The sequence below is a fragment of the Drosophila subobscura genome, chromosome O (genome assembly GCF_008121235.1).
Source record: "Drosophila subobscura isolate 14011-0131.10 chromosome O, UCBerk_Dsub_1.0, whole genome shotgun sequence".
Lineage (NCBI taxonomy): Eukaryota > Metazoa > Arthropoda > Insecta > Diptera > Drosophilidae > Drosophila > Drosophila subobscura.
In genome coordinates this window covers 8,759,911-8,775,050 of record NC_048533.1, presented here as the reverse complement: position 1 = coordinate 8,775,050, position 15,140 = coordinate 8,759,911, and the positions used below count along the sequence as shown (strand labels likewise).

At 47.1% G+C, this 15,140-nt stretch overlaps 4 protein-coding genes across 5 annotated transcripts; 2 read left to right on the top strand and 2 right to left on the bottom strand.

Moving 5' to 3' along the window:
- Positions 1-1,452: 1,452 nt before the first annotated feature.
- On the bottom strand, positions 1,453-3,799 carry LOC117898407 (kelch-like protein 18). The gene is made up of 4 exons (XM_034807775.1): positions 3,621-3,799; positions 2,668-3,521; positions 2,354-2,612; positions 1,453-2,291 (listed from the first exon to the last, which is right to left on the bottom strand). Exons 1-4 carry the CDS (start codon positions 3,750-3,752, stop codon positions 1,809-1,811), a joined length of 1,728 nt encoding a protein of 575 aa, XP_034663666.1. The 5' UTR covers positions 3,753-3,799; the 3' UTR covers positions 1,453-1,808.
- Positions 3,800-4,230: 431 nt separating this feature from the next.
- Positions 4,231-8,293, top strand: LOC117898404 (GRIP and coiled-coil domain-containing protein 2). Of its 2 annotated transcripts, XM_034807766.1 has the most exons (6): positions 4,231-4,421; positions 4,494-4,593; positions 4,645-7,700; positions 7,763-7,880; positions 7,946-8,068; positions 8,105-8,293. In XM_034807766.1, exons 1-5 carry the CDS (start codon positions 4,389-4,391, stop codon positions 8,029-8,031), a joined length of 3,393 nt encoding a protein of 1,130 aa, XP_034663657.1. In that variant the 5' UTR covers positions 4,231-4,388; the 3' UTR covers positions 8,032-8,068; positions 8,105-8,293. The 2 variants fall into 2 exon arrangements, with proteins under 2 accessions (XP_034663657.1, XP_034663656.1); XM_034807765.1 differs by having other exon boundaries at positions 7,946-8,293.
- Positions 8,294-8,344: 51 nt separating this feature from the next.
- LOC117898408 (DDB1- and CUL4-associated factor 12) lies at positions 8,345-10,535 on the bottom strand. Its single transcript, XM_034807777.1, has 4 exons — positions 10,156-10,535; positions 9,510-10,064; positions 9,047-9,451; positions 8,345-8,987 (listed from the first exon to the last, which is right to left on the bottom strand). Exons 1-4 carry the CDS (start codon positions 10,420-10,422, stop codon positions 8,835-8,837), a joined length of 1,380 nt encoding a protein of 459 aa, XP_034663668.1. The 5' UTR covers positions 10,423-10,535; the 3' UTR covers positions 8,345-8,834.
- A 257-nt stretch (positions 10,536-10,792) lies between these two features.
- On the top strand, positions 10,793-12,036 carry LOC117898076 (transcription initiation protein SPT3 homolog). The gene has a single exon (XM_034807251.1). It carries the CDS (start codon positions 10,854-10,856, stop codon positions 12,015-12,017), a length of 1,164 nt encoding a protein of 387 aa, XP_034663142.1. The 5' UTR covers positions 10,793-10,853; the 3' UTR covers positions 12,018-12,036.
- The last annotated feature ends 3,104 nt before the right edge of the window (positions 12,037-15,140 follow it).

The following is a 15,140-nucleotide window of genomic DNA, read 5'->3' as shown; positions in this document are numbered from 1 at the left end:
CTGCCCGGCATCGGCATCCTGGCCTCAGCTTATCTCGGCCATATCCTTCCTCCGGTTTCCGTCGTAAAACTCCTCCGAAAGTGTGCACTTTCCGGGAAATTTGCATTTAAATTGCAATAGATTTCGGGACAGCATGCTCGTGTAGACAGTCCCTTACTAGGAAAGTTTCAATTAGCTTTTCCCCGAAACGGAAATTTGAATCATTTAACAGCTCCCCCCCACAAATATTTGCCCGAGCCGATGGTAAACATAATTAGCATTTAATTAAAATAAAACAGCCCATCGATAGACAAGCAATTTGTGATTTGATTATCGAAATCAAATAGGTTCCGCCGCCAAAGCCTTTGACGCTTGTACAAATAGCCGCTGACTAGATAAGGTTCCCGCCTCCATTCCATCCGAGTGGATCAGCTTGCAGCTGCTATCTATGGAGTTGATATGCTTTCAGCAGATAGCCACGGAATAGCTTTGGAGTGTGCCTGAACGGGACACTCATACGCGTGGGCTTAATTGGATTATGGCCTTTTGTCATCGAATGACATTTTATGGGGGTCAGTGATAGGCAGAAAATTGATTCCTTTTCGTTTGGTTTTCATTTCGCTTTATTTCCGAGAGACTTTTTTTGGGTGGCGGCACCACCTGTTGCCAGTGGCAGGGCCTGGTCGAAGGCAGGGCGATGGAGCATCTGCAACAGTCGCAGGTGGAGAAAATTCAATTTAAAATTGCATTACACGAAGAGAATACGCCGTGTGAAGGGAGGGGAATAAAGGCACGGTGGGTTATTGAATAGCCGATGCACCCCACTGAGTTCCAACGAGGGCAGCGATGAAATGTTTGAAGATAAAAATAGTTTTGGTATTTAAATGTGAATAGTTGGCTTCTCTTGAGGAGGTATCTGACACGATTTCTCTGAGGGATACAAACATGCAAACTGAATAGAAATTTATACAGAAACAAAGAGACTTTCATTCGAATGGGTGTCCAAAGCGTGTAAAATCGTTGAGCTCAAATCCGTCTCTTTTCAGAGTCTTATACAGATTCCACTAACTCCTCGAGCACCCCTCTCCACTTCCTTGCTTTTTTGTTGTCTTTCAGATTGCAACGTTATTTGTCAGCCATTTATTGTTGAGCAAATAAAACGTATTTGTCGTCCATATGGATGCGCGCAGCACAATTGATTTATACGATTCGCGACTACGCTATTGAAAGTGGCAAAAAACGAGAACGAACGAATTACTAGAAGCTTTAAATACCCATTACAATTATAATATTTTAAAGTACAAATGCTATAGATCGTGGCACTCATTTAATTTATTATATTGGGCAGTAAGACTCTTCCGATGCTGCTGGCTGATGCGAATTTGCAGGGTAATAAATTGCCGCACATACTCGTAAATAAATAATGGCAATATTGGTATGGAATTTGTAAAGGTCAAAGAAGATATGTATAAATGGATTATCAGAGAACACGTACGATACGTAGGTTGGTATATTTTAAAATTGCAATTTCAGTTAGGGATTACATGGTTAAAAATGTAGTGAGTATTTAGGGCTAAGATTAGAACTAAACAATTACACGACTGGAATGATAAGCACTAAACAATTTTCAGAGAAATACTCGTACACTTTATGAACAATTTCGTTAGCTGGAGAGCTGCTGGAGGTGAGCTGAGCCGGACACGCTGCGGCCCACTAAAGCTTGGTTACACTCAACAAAACAGATCGATTATAGACTAAATATCATTTGAAATTCACATAAGCTACCTAAGGGAGTGGCTGGAGAAACGGGATTTGGCTGGGCGGTGGGGCTATTCGATTCGTATAACTCCCGCCCCGACGCCGCCGCTGTGGGCACACATGGGTGGCATAAAAGTCCATTTGTCTGTCTCCGGATCGTACACTTCCACCGTGGATAGATTCGATTCACCGTCGTAGCCGCCAATGGCCCACAGTTTGCCCATATTGGCGGCCAGAGCCACTCGCGAACGCTTGCAGTTCATGGGCGTCACAAGTTTCCATGTGTCTGTCTGTGGATCGTAGCACTCGACGGATCGCAGGAAAGAGTTGCCGCAGTAGCCGCCGCACACGTAAATTTTACCATTGAGCGTGGCCACGCCCAGGCGACAGCGACGGTTCAGCATGGGCGACATCTTAACCCAGGAGTCTTCGTTTTGGTCATACCTTTCCACCGAATCGAATATAGACAGTCCATCGTGTCCGCCCAGAGCATAGACAAACCCATTCAGCTGGGTGACGCCACCGGCCGAGCGATACTTCATCATTTGAGCAACCTGTGCATGAAGTTCGTTGATTAATTTGACTGCCAATCTAATCAGAAACGCTTTCGACTCACCGTCTTCCATGTGTTATTCTTGGGATAGTAAACTTCAACGGTGTTGAGGGAGGTGACGCCGTCATATCCACCGCACACATAGATGCAATCGTCGAGAGCGGCCACGCCCACGGCACTGCGTTTACAGAGCATGGCGCAGCCTTGAGACCATTTGTTCTTGCGCGGATCATAGACCTCCACAGTGGAGAGACGCTCGGTGCCATTGAAACCGCCAAAAGCGTACAGTTTACCCTCCAGAACGGCCACACCCACGCGTGATCTGTACAAGAATATCAATTAATTAGATACACACACATTGAAGGGCTCGTCCTCACCTCATCATGGACATTTGTTCACCCATTTTCCATTTCTTTGTGAGTGGATCGTATATCTCCACCGTGCTCACGGACTCCCCGGTGCTGGCCAGTCCACCGACGGCATAGATTTGTCCCGTAAAGAATTCTCCACATCGTTGGCGAGTGCGAAAACTCTGCAGCAGCCCCCGGCGCTCGGGCATTAGATGAAAGTCCTTGGCCTCGTCGAGCAGATCCCGGCACTGGTGCGATGTTTTGATGAGCTCCTCTCGGGCCACTCGGTCGGCCAGGAATTGGGGGGATAGCAGGGGCAGACGGACTGCGGCCAGCACCTGAGGAAACAGCTCCGAGCGCTTGTCCTCCGCGTACTTCACCCACTTCATGCAGGCCTCAAAGATGACCTCCTCGGTGCGGACATTGAGCTCGTCGCGCCGCATCAGCTCCAGCAGCTGGTCACAGTCCAGGGTGAGGAACTCCTCCGACTGGGAGACTTTGGCAAAGTTCTGGTCGATGTACTTGTCGGCAGCATCGATTAATTGGCGGCAGATCATGGAGTCGGCAAAGGTGCGTATGCCCAGGACGTTGTGGGGATGGAAACGTGAGATCAGAAAGTTGGCACAGGCATCCCGTACATTGGATAATTGCAGAAACGAGGCTCCGACCATCAGGCTCTGCACATTCTGATTGTCGATGCGCACCTGGCCACTGTACACGTAGTTGATAAGGCTCTCCAGGGCACTGGGCTCGATGGCACTCTCCTTCATGGTGATTTCCTTGATCCGACTCTCGGCCATGTTGTTGGTAAACATGGCATAGAAGTAGGGTATCGTGGCAGCAAGCACTACGCGATGCGCCGAGAATGTTTGATCTTCAACCTGCAATATTTAGAATGGGATTTATATTTAGACGATAGATAATGCCACAGCAAATGCATTGCGGACTGCTGCCTGTGGGGGTGATTGCTCGCTACCGACCTTCAGCGTGACATCGCACAGTTTGCCCAGTCTTCGTATCTCCTTGAATAGCGGAAAGCTTTCCCCAAACAGCTGCTCATGTTTGTATATGAAATATTGATCCTCCAGTTGATTATTATCACTTAAATCCATCACTTTTTAGAATGAGGAAATATGATAACAGTGTGAGTTATCGGAGCTGTCGATTAAATATACCGTCAGACCATTGAAAACATACTGAAACATGCATTTTTAATTTTGAAATGTATCGTAAATAAACCGATAAAAGTAATATTTCACGATTTTGATATGCTTTTTAATATTACTGGCATGCTAAGATTCTCAGCTTTGAAACTACAATTTTATCTGCTTGGCGAATCAATTGTCCACCAGATTGGCTAGTTTTCATGACTTCATTTTAATGGATTATTTGCAAAATTAGGTTCCCACTAAAACGGTCCACAAAAAATAAAAGTCAAAAACCTAAGGGTCAATGGAAGCTGCATTATTAACGTTTATTGATAATTAACTTTTTCTTAGATTGACATATTTTTATTTATTAATTCGTATTAATTTGGATTAACCTTGCGCCACCTTCTCGTTGCACACCCTGAAAACAGCTGTTAGTGTGGCCGTATGACAGTGGCTGATTTATAGGGTCCAAAGCAATACAATTTCTCAACAATCTAATACGCTCCCAGAAAACGCCAAAGCCATAAACAAACATCTTTGCAACATAAATGCATACGACAGGGCTAGGAGCTGAAAAGGCAGGCGCTAGCAAGTAACATGGACACCCCATCACCGAGGGACACAAGTCAGGTCTGGTCCAAAGAGGCTAGTGACGGCGACGTTGCTGATGACGTCTCATCTTCGTTTAATTTGCATTTGCAGAAGAACGCGAACCCAATCGAAGCACTGAGCAAAGATGAAATCATCAGCAAATACAAAGGCCTGCTCAACATTGCCAAGAAAGCAAAGCATGCGAAAGATGGTATGTGGAGAAGTTTCCAGAAGAGCCATTCACCATTTTTTCACTTTACAGAACTCACGGAGGAGAATCGCCAGCTCAAGGAGGCGCTCAAGCGGGCCGCCGAGAAGCAGAACACCCTGCCCGCCATGCAGGAGATGGTTCAGGACTTCACAGACAAGAATTTAATCCTCACGGAGCAGGTCAACAGCTTGAAGCTCAGGACCAAAGACGACGCCGAGCGGTTGTCGCAGTTTGAGATTGAGAATGAGAGTCTGAGGCGACAGCTGGGACGGCTGAGTGATGAGAACGACGACCTTCTGGGCGATGTGGACCGCATGGAGAAGGCCATGCAGCAGGTGAATGCCTTGGGCAACGTGCAGCGCAAGAATCTGGAGCTCCTAGAGGTGGAAATAGTCAGCCTCAAGGAGGCCAAGGCGCAAAACGACAACCTCCGTCAGGAGTTGCTGGAAGCGGACAAGGAATCAAAGTTGCGTGCCAGCGAACTCCAGGAACTGCAGGAAAAGTATCAGCATGTCAAGGAACTCAACTCGGAGCAGCGTAAGAAGTTCAACTCCCTGAAGGATCGCTTCATCGAAGTCCACCGCAAGCTGAAGAAGCTCAAGGAGTGCCGCTGTGTCCTGCTGGAGACGCAGCACGAGTACGCCGCATCCGTGTCCAAGTGGCAGGAGGAGATAATCAGAGCTTCGCAGCTGCTGTGCGACAAGATGACCTCCCTGCACGAAGAGAACGAAAAGCTGAAGAAGGATTCAGAGTCAGCCGGCAATGGTACGCCCAATAGTAATTCCAGCAACGATCTGGAATGCCTGACCGATATTGTAAAGCAGCAAAAGAGCGGCCTGGATGTTGAAAGCATGCTTAAAAAACTCAACGCCGTCGAACAGTTGGCGGCCATGGTCAGAAAGCAGCACAAGGCAGAGATGGAGGAATTGTCTGTTCTATTGCGGGATCAGCAGCAAACGGAAAAGGAAGCCTCGAGCCTGAATTTTAGCCTGTTCGAAACCAAACTGGAACAAATGCAAAGCATTGCCAAACGTCTCGAGGAGGAGCGTGATAGTCAGCAAATAAAACTGCAGGACCTGGAAGCCATTTGCATTGAGCTGCGTCAGCACAACGAAGATCTGCTCACGCGCTACCATCTGAAGGAGCAGGAGCACACCGAGCTGCTGGCCGAGATGCGCGAGCTTAACGAGGCACTTAAGGGCCGTGGGGATGTCATCTCGCGGCTGCAAGAGCAGCACGATCTGGAGGTTAAGAAGTACCGAGAACTGGAGGTGAATCTCTCCGAGTGTCAGCAATCGTTGCGGGAAAAGTCACAGAAGATCGAGCAACTTCAGACGAAAGTCGAGGAACTGGAGCAGGCCAATGCGGATGCTCAGAGTGATGTCCTGTCCACGTCGACAATATCACGAGCTGAGGAGTTGAGTCGCCTGCGAGAGCTGGACGAGGGCTACGAGGAGAAGTACCACAAGCTGCGAGCACTGGCTGCCAAGCTGAAGAAGAAACTGCAGGAGCAGACGCAGCAACTCAATGAGATGGATAAGGGTGCCGCCATGAAGGAGGAACTGGAGGCCATCAAGCTGGCCCAGGCACAGCTGCAAAAGGATTTGAATGCCGCCCGAGCGGAGAACCAAAGACTAAAGTCCAAGGAGAAGACGAAGAACACGAGTGTCCTCAATCTGGAGATTGAGGCGGCCGAGAAGTCCCTGTCCGAGGTCAGTGCCAAGCTGACGGCCAAATCAAACGAATTGGAGACTCTCAAGGAGGCCCTGCAGGGCAAGGAGAGTACCATCGTTCAGCTGCGCAAGGAGATCGGTCTACTCGAGCAGGCCAAGAACGGAGAAGCATCACATTCCCAGCAACTGAAGGAGCAGATCGACCGCATGCAAGTCCAGGTAAAAGATGCCGTTCACGGCAAGCAGCAGGCCCTCACCCAGAACAAGGAGCTGGAGCACAGTGTGGAACAGTCCAAGTTGGAGGCTGAACAACTGCGTCTGCAGCTGGCGGATAGTGCCCAGCAGTATGAATCGAAGCTGAGTAAAGCGAATGAACTTCTGGACAGTCGGACGCAGCAGTTGGAGGCGCATTTGGAGCAGCACAAGCAACTGGAGACCAATCTCAAGAATGCGGAACGTGCACAGGAGGATCTACGGGTGGAGTACACAGAATACAAGCTCAAGGCGCAGGCCGTGCTGCGAAAGAACCAAAACAAAGGCTCCAACAAGGAGCAAGAGCTGGAGGATGAACTAATCGCGCTGAGGGAGAGCGAAAGGAGTCTGCGCGCTAGCAACGATGGCAGGGCGGCTCGACTAACGCAGCTAGAGAGCCAATTGGAGGCACTGCAGCAGGACAATGCGGATCTGCAGAAACGTAGCAGGGAGCTCCTGACTCTCGTGGACGATCTGCGTCAGCAGAACGACACCCTAACACAGGAAAATCAACGCCAGCTGCAATACCAGCACGATCTTATGCAGCAGCATCGCCAACAAATGGACCAAATGGATGGCGGCCACCAAGCACAACTTAAACAGATCCAGCAGCAGCTGGAGGAGTCCCAGCAGAACCACAAAAAGCTTTCCTCAAATAACAACACTGCTGTGGCGGCTGCAGAGCCCAGCTTGGAGCAGTCCAAGATCGATTATCTGCTGATGGATCACGAGGCTGCCATCGATGGTCAGTCGGGCGAGGCGTCTCTCGCACAACTGGCTGCCCAGCGTAAAATCTCCACTGCCTCGAGACGCTCCCACGACTTTATGCCACTGGATGAGCTGCTCAATACTTCTATGAACCAGATCACCAGCGACACTGTTACGACAATTTCCCACTTTGGTCGCAGCGCTTCCATGCAGGAGGATGAGGAGGCGGAACTGGCGGCCAGCGGAGACTTCTCTGCCCAAGTCGCCCAGCTTCAAGCCACCAAGGAGCGGTTGGGCATTCAGGAGAGTCGCGTCAAGCACTTGACTTCCCTGCTGGCCGAAAACGAGCAGGATCTGGCCAAGTTAACGCAAATGAACGATATGCTCAAGGAGGAGCTGCGCCGGCAAGAGCGATCCGAGGAGCGGGAGCAGCACATGCATAATTCGGAGTACTTGAAGAATGTATTCCTAAAGGTAATTAAATGTCACTATGCACACAGCACATTTTGATTGTTTAACACGCTTTGAAATTGCAGTTCCTTACCCTGAACAATGCGGATGAGCGTCAGCGTCTGGTGCCTGTGCTTAATACCATTCTCCGCCTGAGCCGGAACGAGATGGAGATGCTCAACTGTGTGGCCAAAGGACAAAAAGGTGACTATCCTCTGTAAATATATTCTAGAGTTTTCCTTTTATATTTTATTCTGTTTCCCTTTCAGTGTCCAATGATGGTAATAATCGCAGCTGGACTGGCTTTCTGACAGCGTGGAGCGGCGGTGGAGCCCAGAATGGGAACAGTTCTTAAACATATTTTTGTTAACGGTATTATTGGCTGTTGTATGTTGATGTATGTGTGTGGGGAGGAGGGTAGGACACAATGTAACACTTGGCTAGTTCTGTCCCATACATATTTGCTGTAAATCTTGTACAATTCCTTTTATATTAATGTATTTTAAAATTGTCCGTTTCCTGTTTTTGTACACTTTATACTGTATTGTATTCATATATCCATTGTATTGAGCGCCCTATACAGCACTCTTATGAGCAATATACACACGATTGGGGGAGATTCCTTGTTGTTTTCTAAACAAATAATCAATAAGTACAGCCGACGATAGTTTGTTTAATTTGAAATTCTATTACCATATAGATCAGACTATAAATCAATGCTAGCGTTGTCTATTACTTAGTTTCGTATTACGTGTATCGTATGTACTAAAATATATATATAAACTATATATAAATAGGATCGGTAATTATGCATACAACTAAATTTACTAACTGTGTATATTGTTCACACAGGAATACATCATTTATACATATATCTAATTAAAACAAGACGCATTAAAACCAAATCAAGAATAATCATGAGAAATCAAGTGAAACAAAATCAACCAGGGACAACTGCCCCCGACTTGATCGGTCAAAATCTTTAGGTGAACCCATTCAGTTCTGACTAATTTACATATGTACCTAATCGCTTGCTTAATTTAAAAACGTTTAACAGGCAAATTGCCTGACAAATTATGAGCGAAAAAATCAAAGATCACAAATCAACAAATGACTCAACTTAAAAGCTAATCAGTTTATGAGCCCCAGGGATTCTTTCTATTGCCAAACTCCCGCATAGTTACCAACCAGGGTGGCTGGCAGTGGACCGCCCGCCGCGAAAAGTCGCATCCTCGTACTGTCATAGCAGTGGGTGTAGATGGCAGGCACGTATTTCACCTGCTGGAAACCGTCCAAATCGTCCTCCGGGTACTGCAATCACAAGTCGATTAATAATCGTTTTTAAGAAGAACCAAACATGTCCAACATACCACAATCCCTTTACTGCACTTGAGGGCGACTGTCCGGGAGGCATTTACGCTGCTCTCCAGATACTTTCCGGCACGAATGTCATAGAACAGAAGCATGCCAAGGCCAGTGCCCACCGTTAGGAGGTTGCCCTCGAAGGAGGTGGCTCGAATGCCGCACCCACTGTACCGGGAGGTGATCTTCTTTATGGTCTGCAGCGTGCGGGCGTCCAGTAGGATCGTGTAGGAACGACAGCCGACCGCATACAGGCCATCGTTGTGATAGGCAATGCTCACATTGTCCTGGCAGTTGGGCAGTTTGCGAGAGAGGGTCTGCTTGAAGGTCTCTGCATTGAAGATGTGTATGTAGCCGTTCAGCGAGAGGGCGGCAATCTCCTTGAACTCCTTGTTGAAGCACAGGGAGCGTATCTGTTGGGGGGCATTAGTTAGTTCCACATCCATTCAGGAGTTTAAATAATCGATTTACCCTTTGGGCAGTTCGCACTTCCTTAACACTAAGCGGATGAATGGTGGCAAAGGTAGGACACGCCTCCTCGCCGCCATCTGGAAACTCCATATGATCCTCGTTGATGCGCCAAAGGGCCATGCGTGAATCCTTCGAGCCGGAGACCAGAAACTGATCGTCTAGCCAGCACATGCCCATGATCAAGTCCCGATGTCCGTTCTCTCCCACGCACACCGGATCCAGAGTTGGCAGGCGGTACACAGCAATGTCGGAGGAGTTGCGGGCACCGGTGGCCAGAAACGAGCGACTAGGCGACAGCTCAATGGCATGCAGGCCTCCCTGAACTTCCGGATGATTGGCCCGACTGTTGGACAGCGTTGGAATGGCGTCCACCCGCCGCATGTTCACATCGTAGACGAGCAGCTTATTGCACTTGGTGCCGAACACAACCTGCCGGTTGCTCAGCCACTTGGAGCAGAACACCTTGTTGATGTAGCCCAGATTGATTTGGGTCTCGCGCAGCATATCATGGGTGAGCACGTATCGACTGGTATACTCCACATTGACGCTGCGCCGCTGCAGGTGGACGACGGAAAGACAAAGACCAGAGCAAAGTTCATACTTGTTAGAAATGCAAATGAAATCTTTGTATGCAATGTATACCCACATCCTGGAGAGCACTCTCTCTGCTCCTTAGGTAGTCGCATAGGTTGTATGATGTGTTGAGCACCTCATCCTGCTGCTGGGGCGTCTCTTCGTCGCTGCCCGAGTCTTCGTAGGTGACAAAATCGTCCGGCTTGTCTGGTTTCCGCCTGCGCTCCTGGCGCATCGCTCTTTGCTTGGCTCTCCGCTCCTCCAGCCGAGTGCTGACATGGCAAGAGGGGTAGGTTCCAACGACGCTGTCGCGGATCGTTCTCACCATGCCATTGAACATCTTGTGGGCGTGGTACTTCGTCCAAATTATGCGTTTTCTATAAATTTAGAAAAATTCTCCATTGTCCAAACAAAAATGGTGGTGCGTAAAGTATGGCTGCAAAACCATCGATGGCACTATCGATACCTGCGACAAGTCGATGTAACGATACATCGTTACAAAAAGAGCTCGCCCCCAAAATTCGATGTGGAAAACAAATCTTTTTACCAGATGAGATCCCAAAATCGCAGAGAAATAATAATTGTCTGCACAACTTAGAAGATGAAACAATATCAAATATTTTGTTAAAACCAACATAATCCACCTCCTTATATACCACCTTCCCGCCATCGGTGCATGCACTAACTATCGGTTTAGGAGATGGACAATCGTCATCAGCTGTTTGAGTGTGATCCTAAATATTTGTAAATTTTGTTTATAAATACAAAAAAATGCATCACAATGCAAAGCGCGTAATGCGCCAAAACTCGGTATGCGTATTAACCAACGATTTGGCATCGTCGCCGGTGATGCTAGCACCCACTCCGCCCTCGGCACCCACCACACCACAGCTGCAGGTCGTGGAAGACGTCAAACCGATTCAAGTGCAACGCCAGGTTATCCTGCTGCAGAGCGGAAACATAGCGCAGACCCCGGCTCCGCCACACGGAGCTGCACCACAGCATGCTAATATGGCTGCGCCCAGTGCCGTGAACGCCAGCAATGCTGGGAACCCTCCGGTGCAAGACGATGCGCCGGTTTCGCTGCTCACAGAGATTGCCGACATAATGCGCAGCTTTGGCGACAGCGATCAGCCGCGCACGGCCAGTGTCAAGCTGGTGGAACAGATCCTACAGCAGCAGCTGAGGGGAATCTTCAACGAGGCGTCTCTGGTGGCCATGCGGCGCAAGCAGAATCCGTGTCCCTCGCAGGCGGACTTTGAGTTTCTTATGCGTAACCATCTGGTGAAGATTGCCCGCATGCGAAAGCATCTCAAGGATATGCGTATACTGAAACGATTCCTCAGCATTAGGACGGGCAGGCCGCAGGACTTTATGGACGACCTGGAGCAGCAGGAGGAGGATGAGGAGCTGGCCATCGAAGTGCACGAGCTACACGATGAGGACCGTATGCGACGCCTGTTTCGCGCCGACCGCATCTCTCAGATCCTCACGGGCCAGCAGTACCTGGAGTTCAACGAGGCCCGCAAAACCTCCTTCTACTGTCGCCACGGCGAGAAGATCAAGAATAAGTTTCGACGCTTTCTGGATCTGCCCGCTGATCTGCGCATCCCCACGCCCACCATGAACATCCTGGCGTATTTGGCTCACGAAACGATTGCCGCCATTGTCGACTACTCCATTCTAACACGCCTCAACTCGGATAATCGCGCCACGGAGCCTTACAGTCGGGTAACCTCTGCCGGTGGCAGTCCTGCCATGATGCATGTCTGTCCCGAGGTCACTCAGGGTCGGGGCATGGAGGTGGTCAAGCCCATTAGCGTCCAGGAAATACACGAGGCTATGCGTCGCTTCCGTCATATGAGTAGTCGCAAGATTGGTCGCTATCGAAATTCCTGCGACATTGATTTCAGAAGAAGTTTCCTAGCCATATAAAAATTATTATATTTAAAAGTTTTACGCTACATTTTTATTGCATTACGAATCTTTAAAATAAATAATAATAATAAAGATACTCAAGAAAATCCGTCCCACTTCCTCTTCATGCACTTACAGTTCATGCTCCTTTTCACATGTGTGCTGTAAGTATGTCTATCCATAAATCCATAATATATGTACATACATACATATATACGAGGATGCAAGCAACAATGGCGTACAGTTTCCGGGAATTGTAGCCGGTGAACACAAACAAACACCCCACAAGGTATATCCCTACCCCTCTCCATTAACAGACATGTGGAGTCGATAAATTGAAACGGTAAACGACGTTGAAACAGGCACCGACAGATAAATAAAAGCGCAATAAAGAAATTTGCCGACACTCAACACACGCACACACAAACATGTACTGGAATACACACACACACATAAAGAATGCCAAAAGACAGACAGACAAAAAAAAAACGAAGGCAACAAGGAGCCATGCTGCCACGATGCCGCAGGAGCAGAAAAATGCAGCAGAGAGAAGGCATTAAGAGAAGCAACCCGCGAGAACGCACTTAATAATCAACTTCCTATTGTGCAGTGCGAGTGTGTGCGAGCAAGAGAGGATGAGAGAGAGGAAGAGACAGAAAAGGATGAAGATCTGGCTCATAGAGATGCGAAATCTAGTTCGAATTCAATACGTTAACTTTTCAGTCCAAAATTAATTGTAAATCAATTAATTTAAACAAAATTCATGTTTACCCACATGAAAGCCATGACGGAACAATTGTTCTCATATTTCTTACTTCTATTTTCCATGGTTTTACTCCAGAAGGTTTTATTTATAAACCATCAGGCAAGTTGCAACTCAGCAACTCTGCTGGTTCCTTGAACGGCTCATCCTCGCTCTTTGCCAAAGGCAGCAGCCATGATGTGTCTGCGTTATATGGAAGAGGATAAGAGGAATGCGGCTGCCATGCTTCTTCGACTGCTTGGGTTTCCCCTGCTCTCACTTGCTTCTCCGCTCAGGCTAAACGCTTAATGTTGATTGCTTTCTGTTGCAACTGTAAATTCAACGGCACATTATTCTTAATCGATTGCTCATACGCCTAACCAGCAGGTCGGGGCCCCCGGGCTCTGGTTCCGACCAAGTCAAAAGGCTCCTCGATGGCCAGTTAATGAAAACAAGCTGCCTGTGACGAAATTAAGCCAAAAAAACTTATTTCGTTTTCTCTCTTATGCTCCTTGTGTTATTCTTTCCTCCACCACCACCACCACCTCACCTCCTCATTGGCAGGCCCTCTCCCGCTTAATGTTACAAAATTTGCATTTCATGCGGCTCTTTGCATTGTCCCCCCATTCAGCCCCAACATCATCATCATCATGATGGTCGACGTCCTCGTCTCTGTCGTTCTCGACGGCGTCGTCATCTCTTCGTATTGTCAAGTCACGTAGCCAATTTTCAGGCAGGCTAAAGTCAATATGCCCCAAACCCAGATGACAGAGTTTTCCCCAACTTCGCTTAAAGAGGAGGAACAAATTATAGACAAGGAATATACTACAGATATGAACGAGCATAAACCGTTTACCGAAGGATGTCTCATTGAAAGAAAGTCATGCAAACGGAAACTTTGAAGGTCGCAGATGTAGTTTTGGCTGGTTATAATCCTTTAAACAATGTATTCACATGTGGAACACCCCTTTTATTGAATGTAAATGTGGGCCAGCAGGGTGTGGAAGAACAGTTTCCACATTATCCTACTCCCCGGCGATTGTCTGCCTGACTGCTTTTAATATTCCCCAGATGCGAGTTTCCCTTCGATTGGAGAAGAGGAACGAATTACAGACAAAGAATATACTGTATGAAGGAGGTTAAACTGTTTACCGAATGATGTCTTATTGAAAGATAAACTCGCAAACGTAAACTTTGAAAAGTAGTTTGATATGGCAATAATCCCATAAACAATGTATTCATATGTAACTGGAATAGAGAAAAGAAAAGTGCCCACATTGTGCAAGTGTCTTATGCCACAAAATCGCTCAGCTGGGTGGTTGCCTTGAACTGTGAGAAAGAGCAACTCGACAAAGAACAGCTTATTGCAATAAAAACTTTCATAAAATGCCAGTAAAGGTCAATTCAAATATGCTTCCTTCTAGTAATAATGCTTAAAGAATACTCTCCGAATGTTGCATAGTTTATTTAAAGCTTAAAATTTAAGAAATTTCCCACATATTCCTTCATGGCTTATTTTTTCAACTCTTCTGTGCCTCTTGCTGTCAACATGAGACTTGCAATTAGATATTTTGGAGAATCCGTTCATCTGAACTTTTTTAATTACTTTCACTTTGGCCAAAACTTGCTGACGTCAGTCCAAGGCAATTTGTCCCAATAGAAGCAGGCACCTCTCCAAGGAGGCATCTCCATTGACAGATGCCAAGAGCCGAACCAACAAGAATCATGAAAAAAGCAGAAACAAAACCAGTCTTAGAGATAGACGCATATTACACGGCCTTTTAATTTGAAGCCGACTTGAATTGTGTTGACACAAGTACTCGGGCTAAATATGTATGGCATATGTATGTATGTACATACATACATATGTACAAGACTCGTCTTATTCAAAATGAATGAGATTAGACGCCACCAGCAGACAGACGGACGGGGGATCCCCATTCCGCACACTTTATAAGCATAGCCAGAGGCGCCCTTGTCCCATTGTCAGAGCTGTAGCCGCTTTCATGGTCATCCCACTCCATAGGATTGTCGGAGTCTCTCACGAGGTGAGAGCTCAAAGGAAAGTCTCTTCATTTAATTAGTAAAGTGGCAAAAACAATTAAATATTGGATGAAATATCAAAATACTTGACCTACTTACACCCCCACGATTTAATTAGCTCTAAAGGTAACAGTTTACGTTTACGTGCAAAATTCTGTGAAGTAAATTAAGTTTTGGTAAAGTTTGTGGGGGAGCAGTTTTTAGTTCAAGCGCCAACACAATATACACACATATGTACATGTTTTAAGGATGAACGATTAAATTAAGGAGCAATTAAAATAGTTATTTATTAATACGGTAAAGGGTGTGCATTTTTGGTGCATAGATAAACAATGCCTACATATCCACATGCATAA

Coding starts and splice junctions, on each gene's coding strand:
- LOC117898407 (XM_034807775.1), bottom strand. CDS start 3,752: ATGGATTTAAGTGATAATAATCAACTGGAGGATCAATATTTCATATAC. Junction 3,522..3,620: donor TGTGCGATGTCACGCTGAAG/GTCGGTAGCGAG, acceptor TAAATATTGCAG/GTTGAAGATCAAACATTCTC. Junction 2,292..2,353: donor AGAATAACACATGGAAGACG/GTGAGTCGAAAG, acceptor CTTCATGCACAG/GTTGCTCAAATGATGAAGTA.
- LOC117898404 (XM_034807766.1), top strand. CDS start 4,389: ATGGACACCCCATCACCGAGGGACACAAGTCAG. Junction 4,594..4,644: donor AGCAAAGCATGCGAAAGATG/GTATGTGGAGAA, acceptor TTCACTTTACAG/AACTCACGGAGGAGAATCGC. Junction 7,701..7,762: donor TGAAGAATGTATTCCTAAAG/GTAATTAAATGT, acceptor TTGAAATTGCAG/TTCCTTACCCTGAACAATGC.
- LOC117898408 (XM_034807777.1), bottom strand. CDS start 10,422: ATGTTCAATGGCATGGTGAGAACGATCCGCGACAGCGTCGTTGGAACC. Junction 10,065..10,155: donor GAGAGAGTGCTCTCCAGGAT/GTGGGTATACAT, acceptor GTCCACCTGCAG/CGGCGCAGCGTCAATGTGGA. Junction 8,988..9,046: donor AGTGCAGTAAAGGGATTGTG/GTATGTTGGACA, acceptor TTGTGATTGCAG/TACCCGGAGGACGATTTGGA.
- LOC117898076 (XM_034807251.1), top strand. CDS start 10,854: ATGCATCACAATGCAAAGCGCGTAATGCGCCAAAACTCGGTATGCGTA.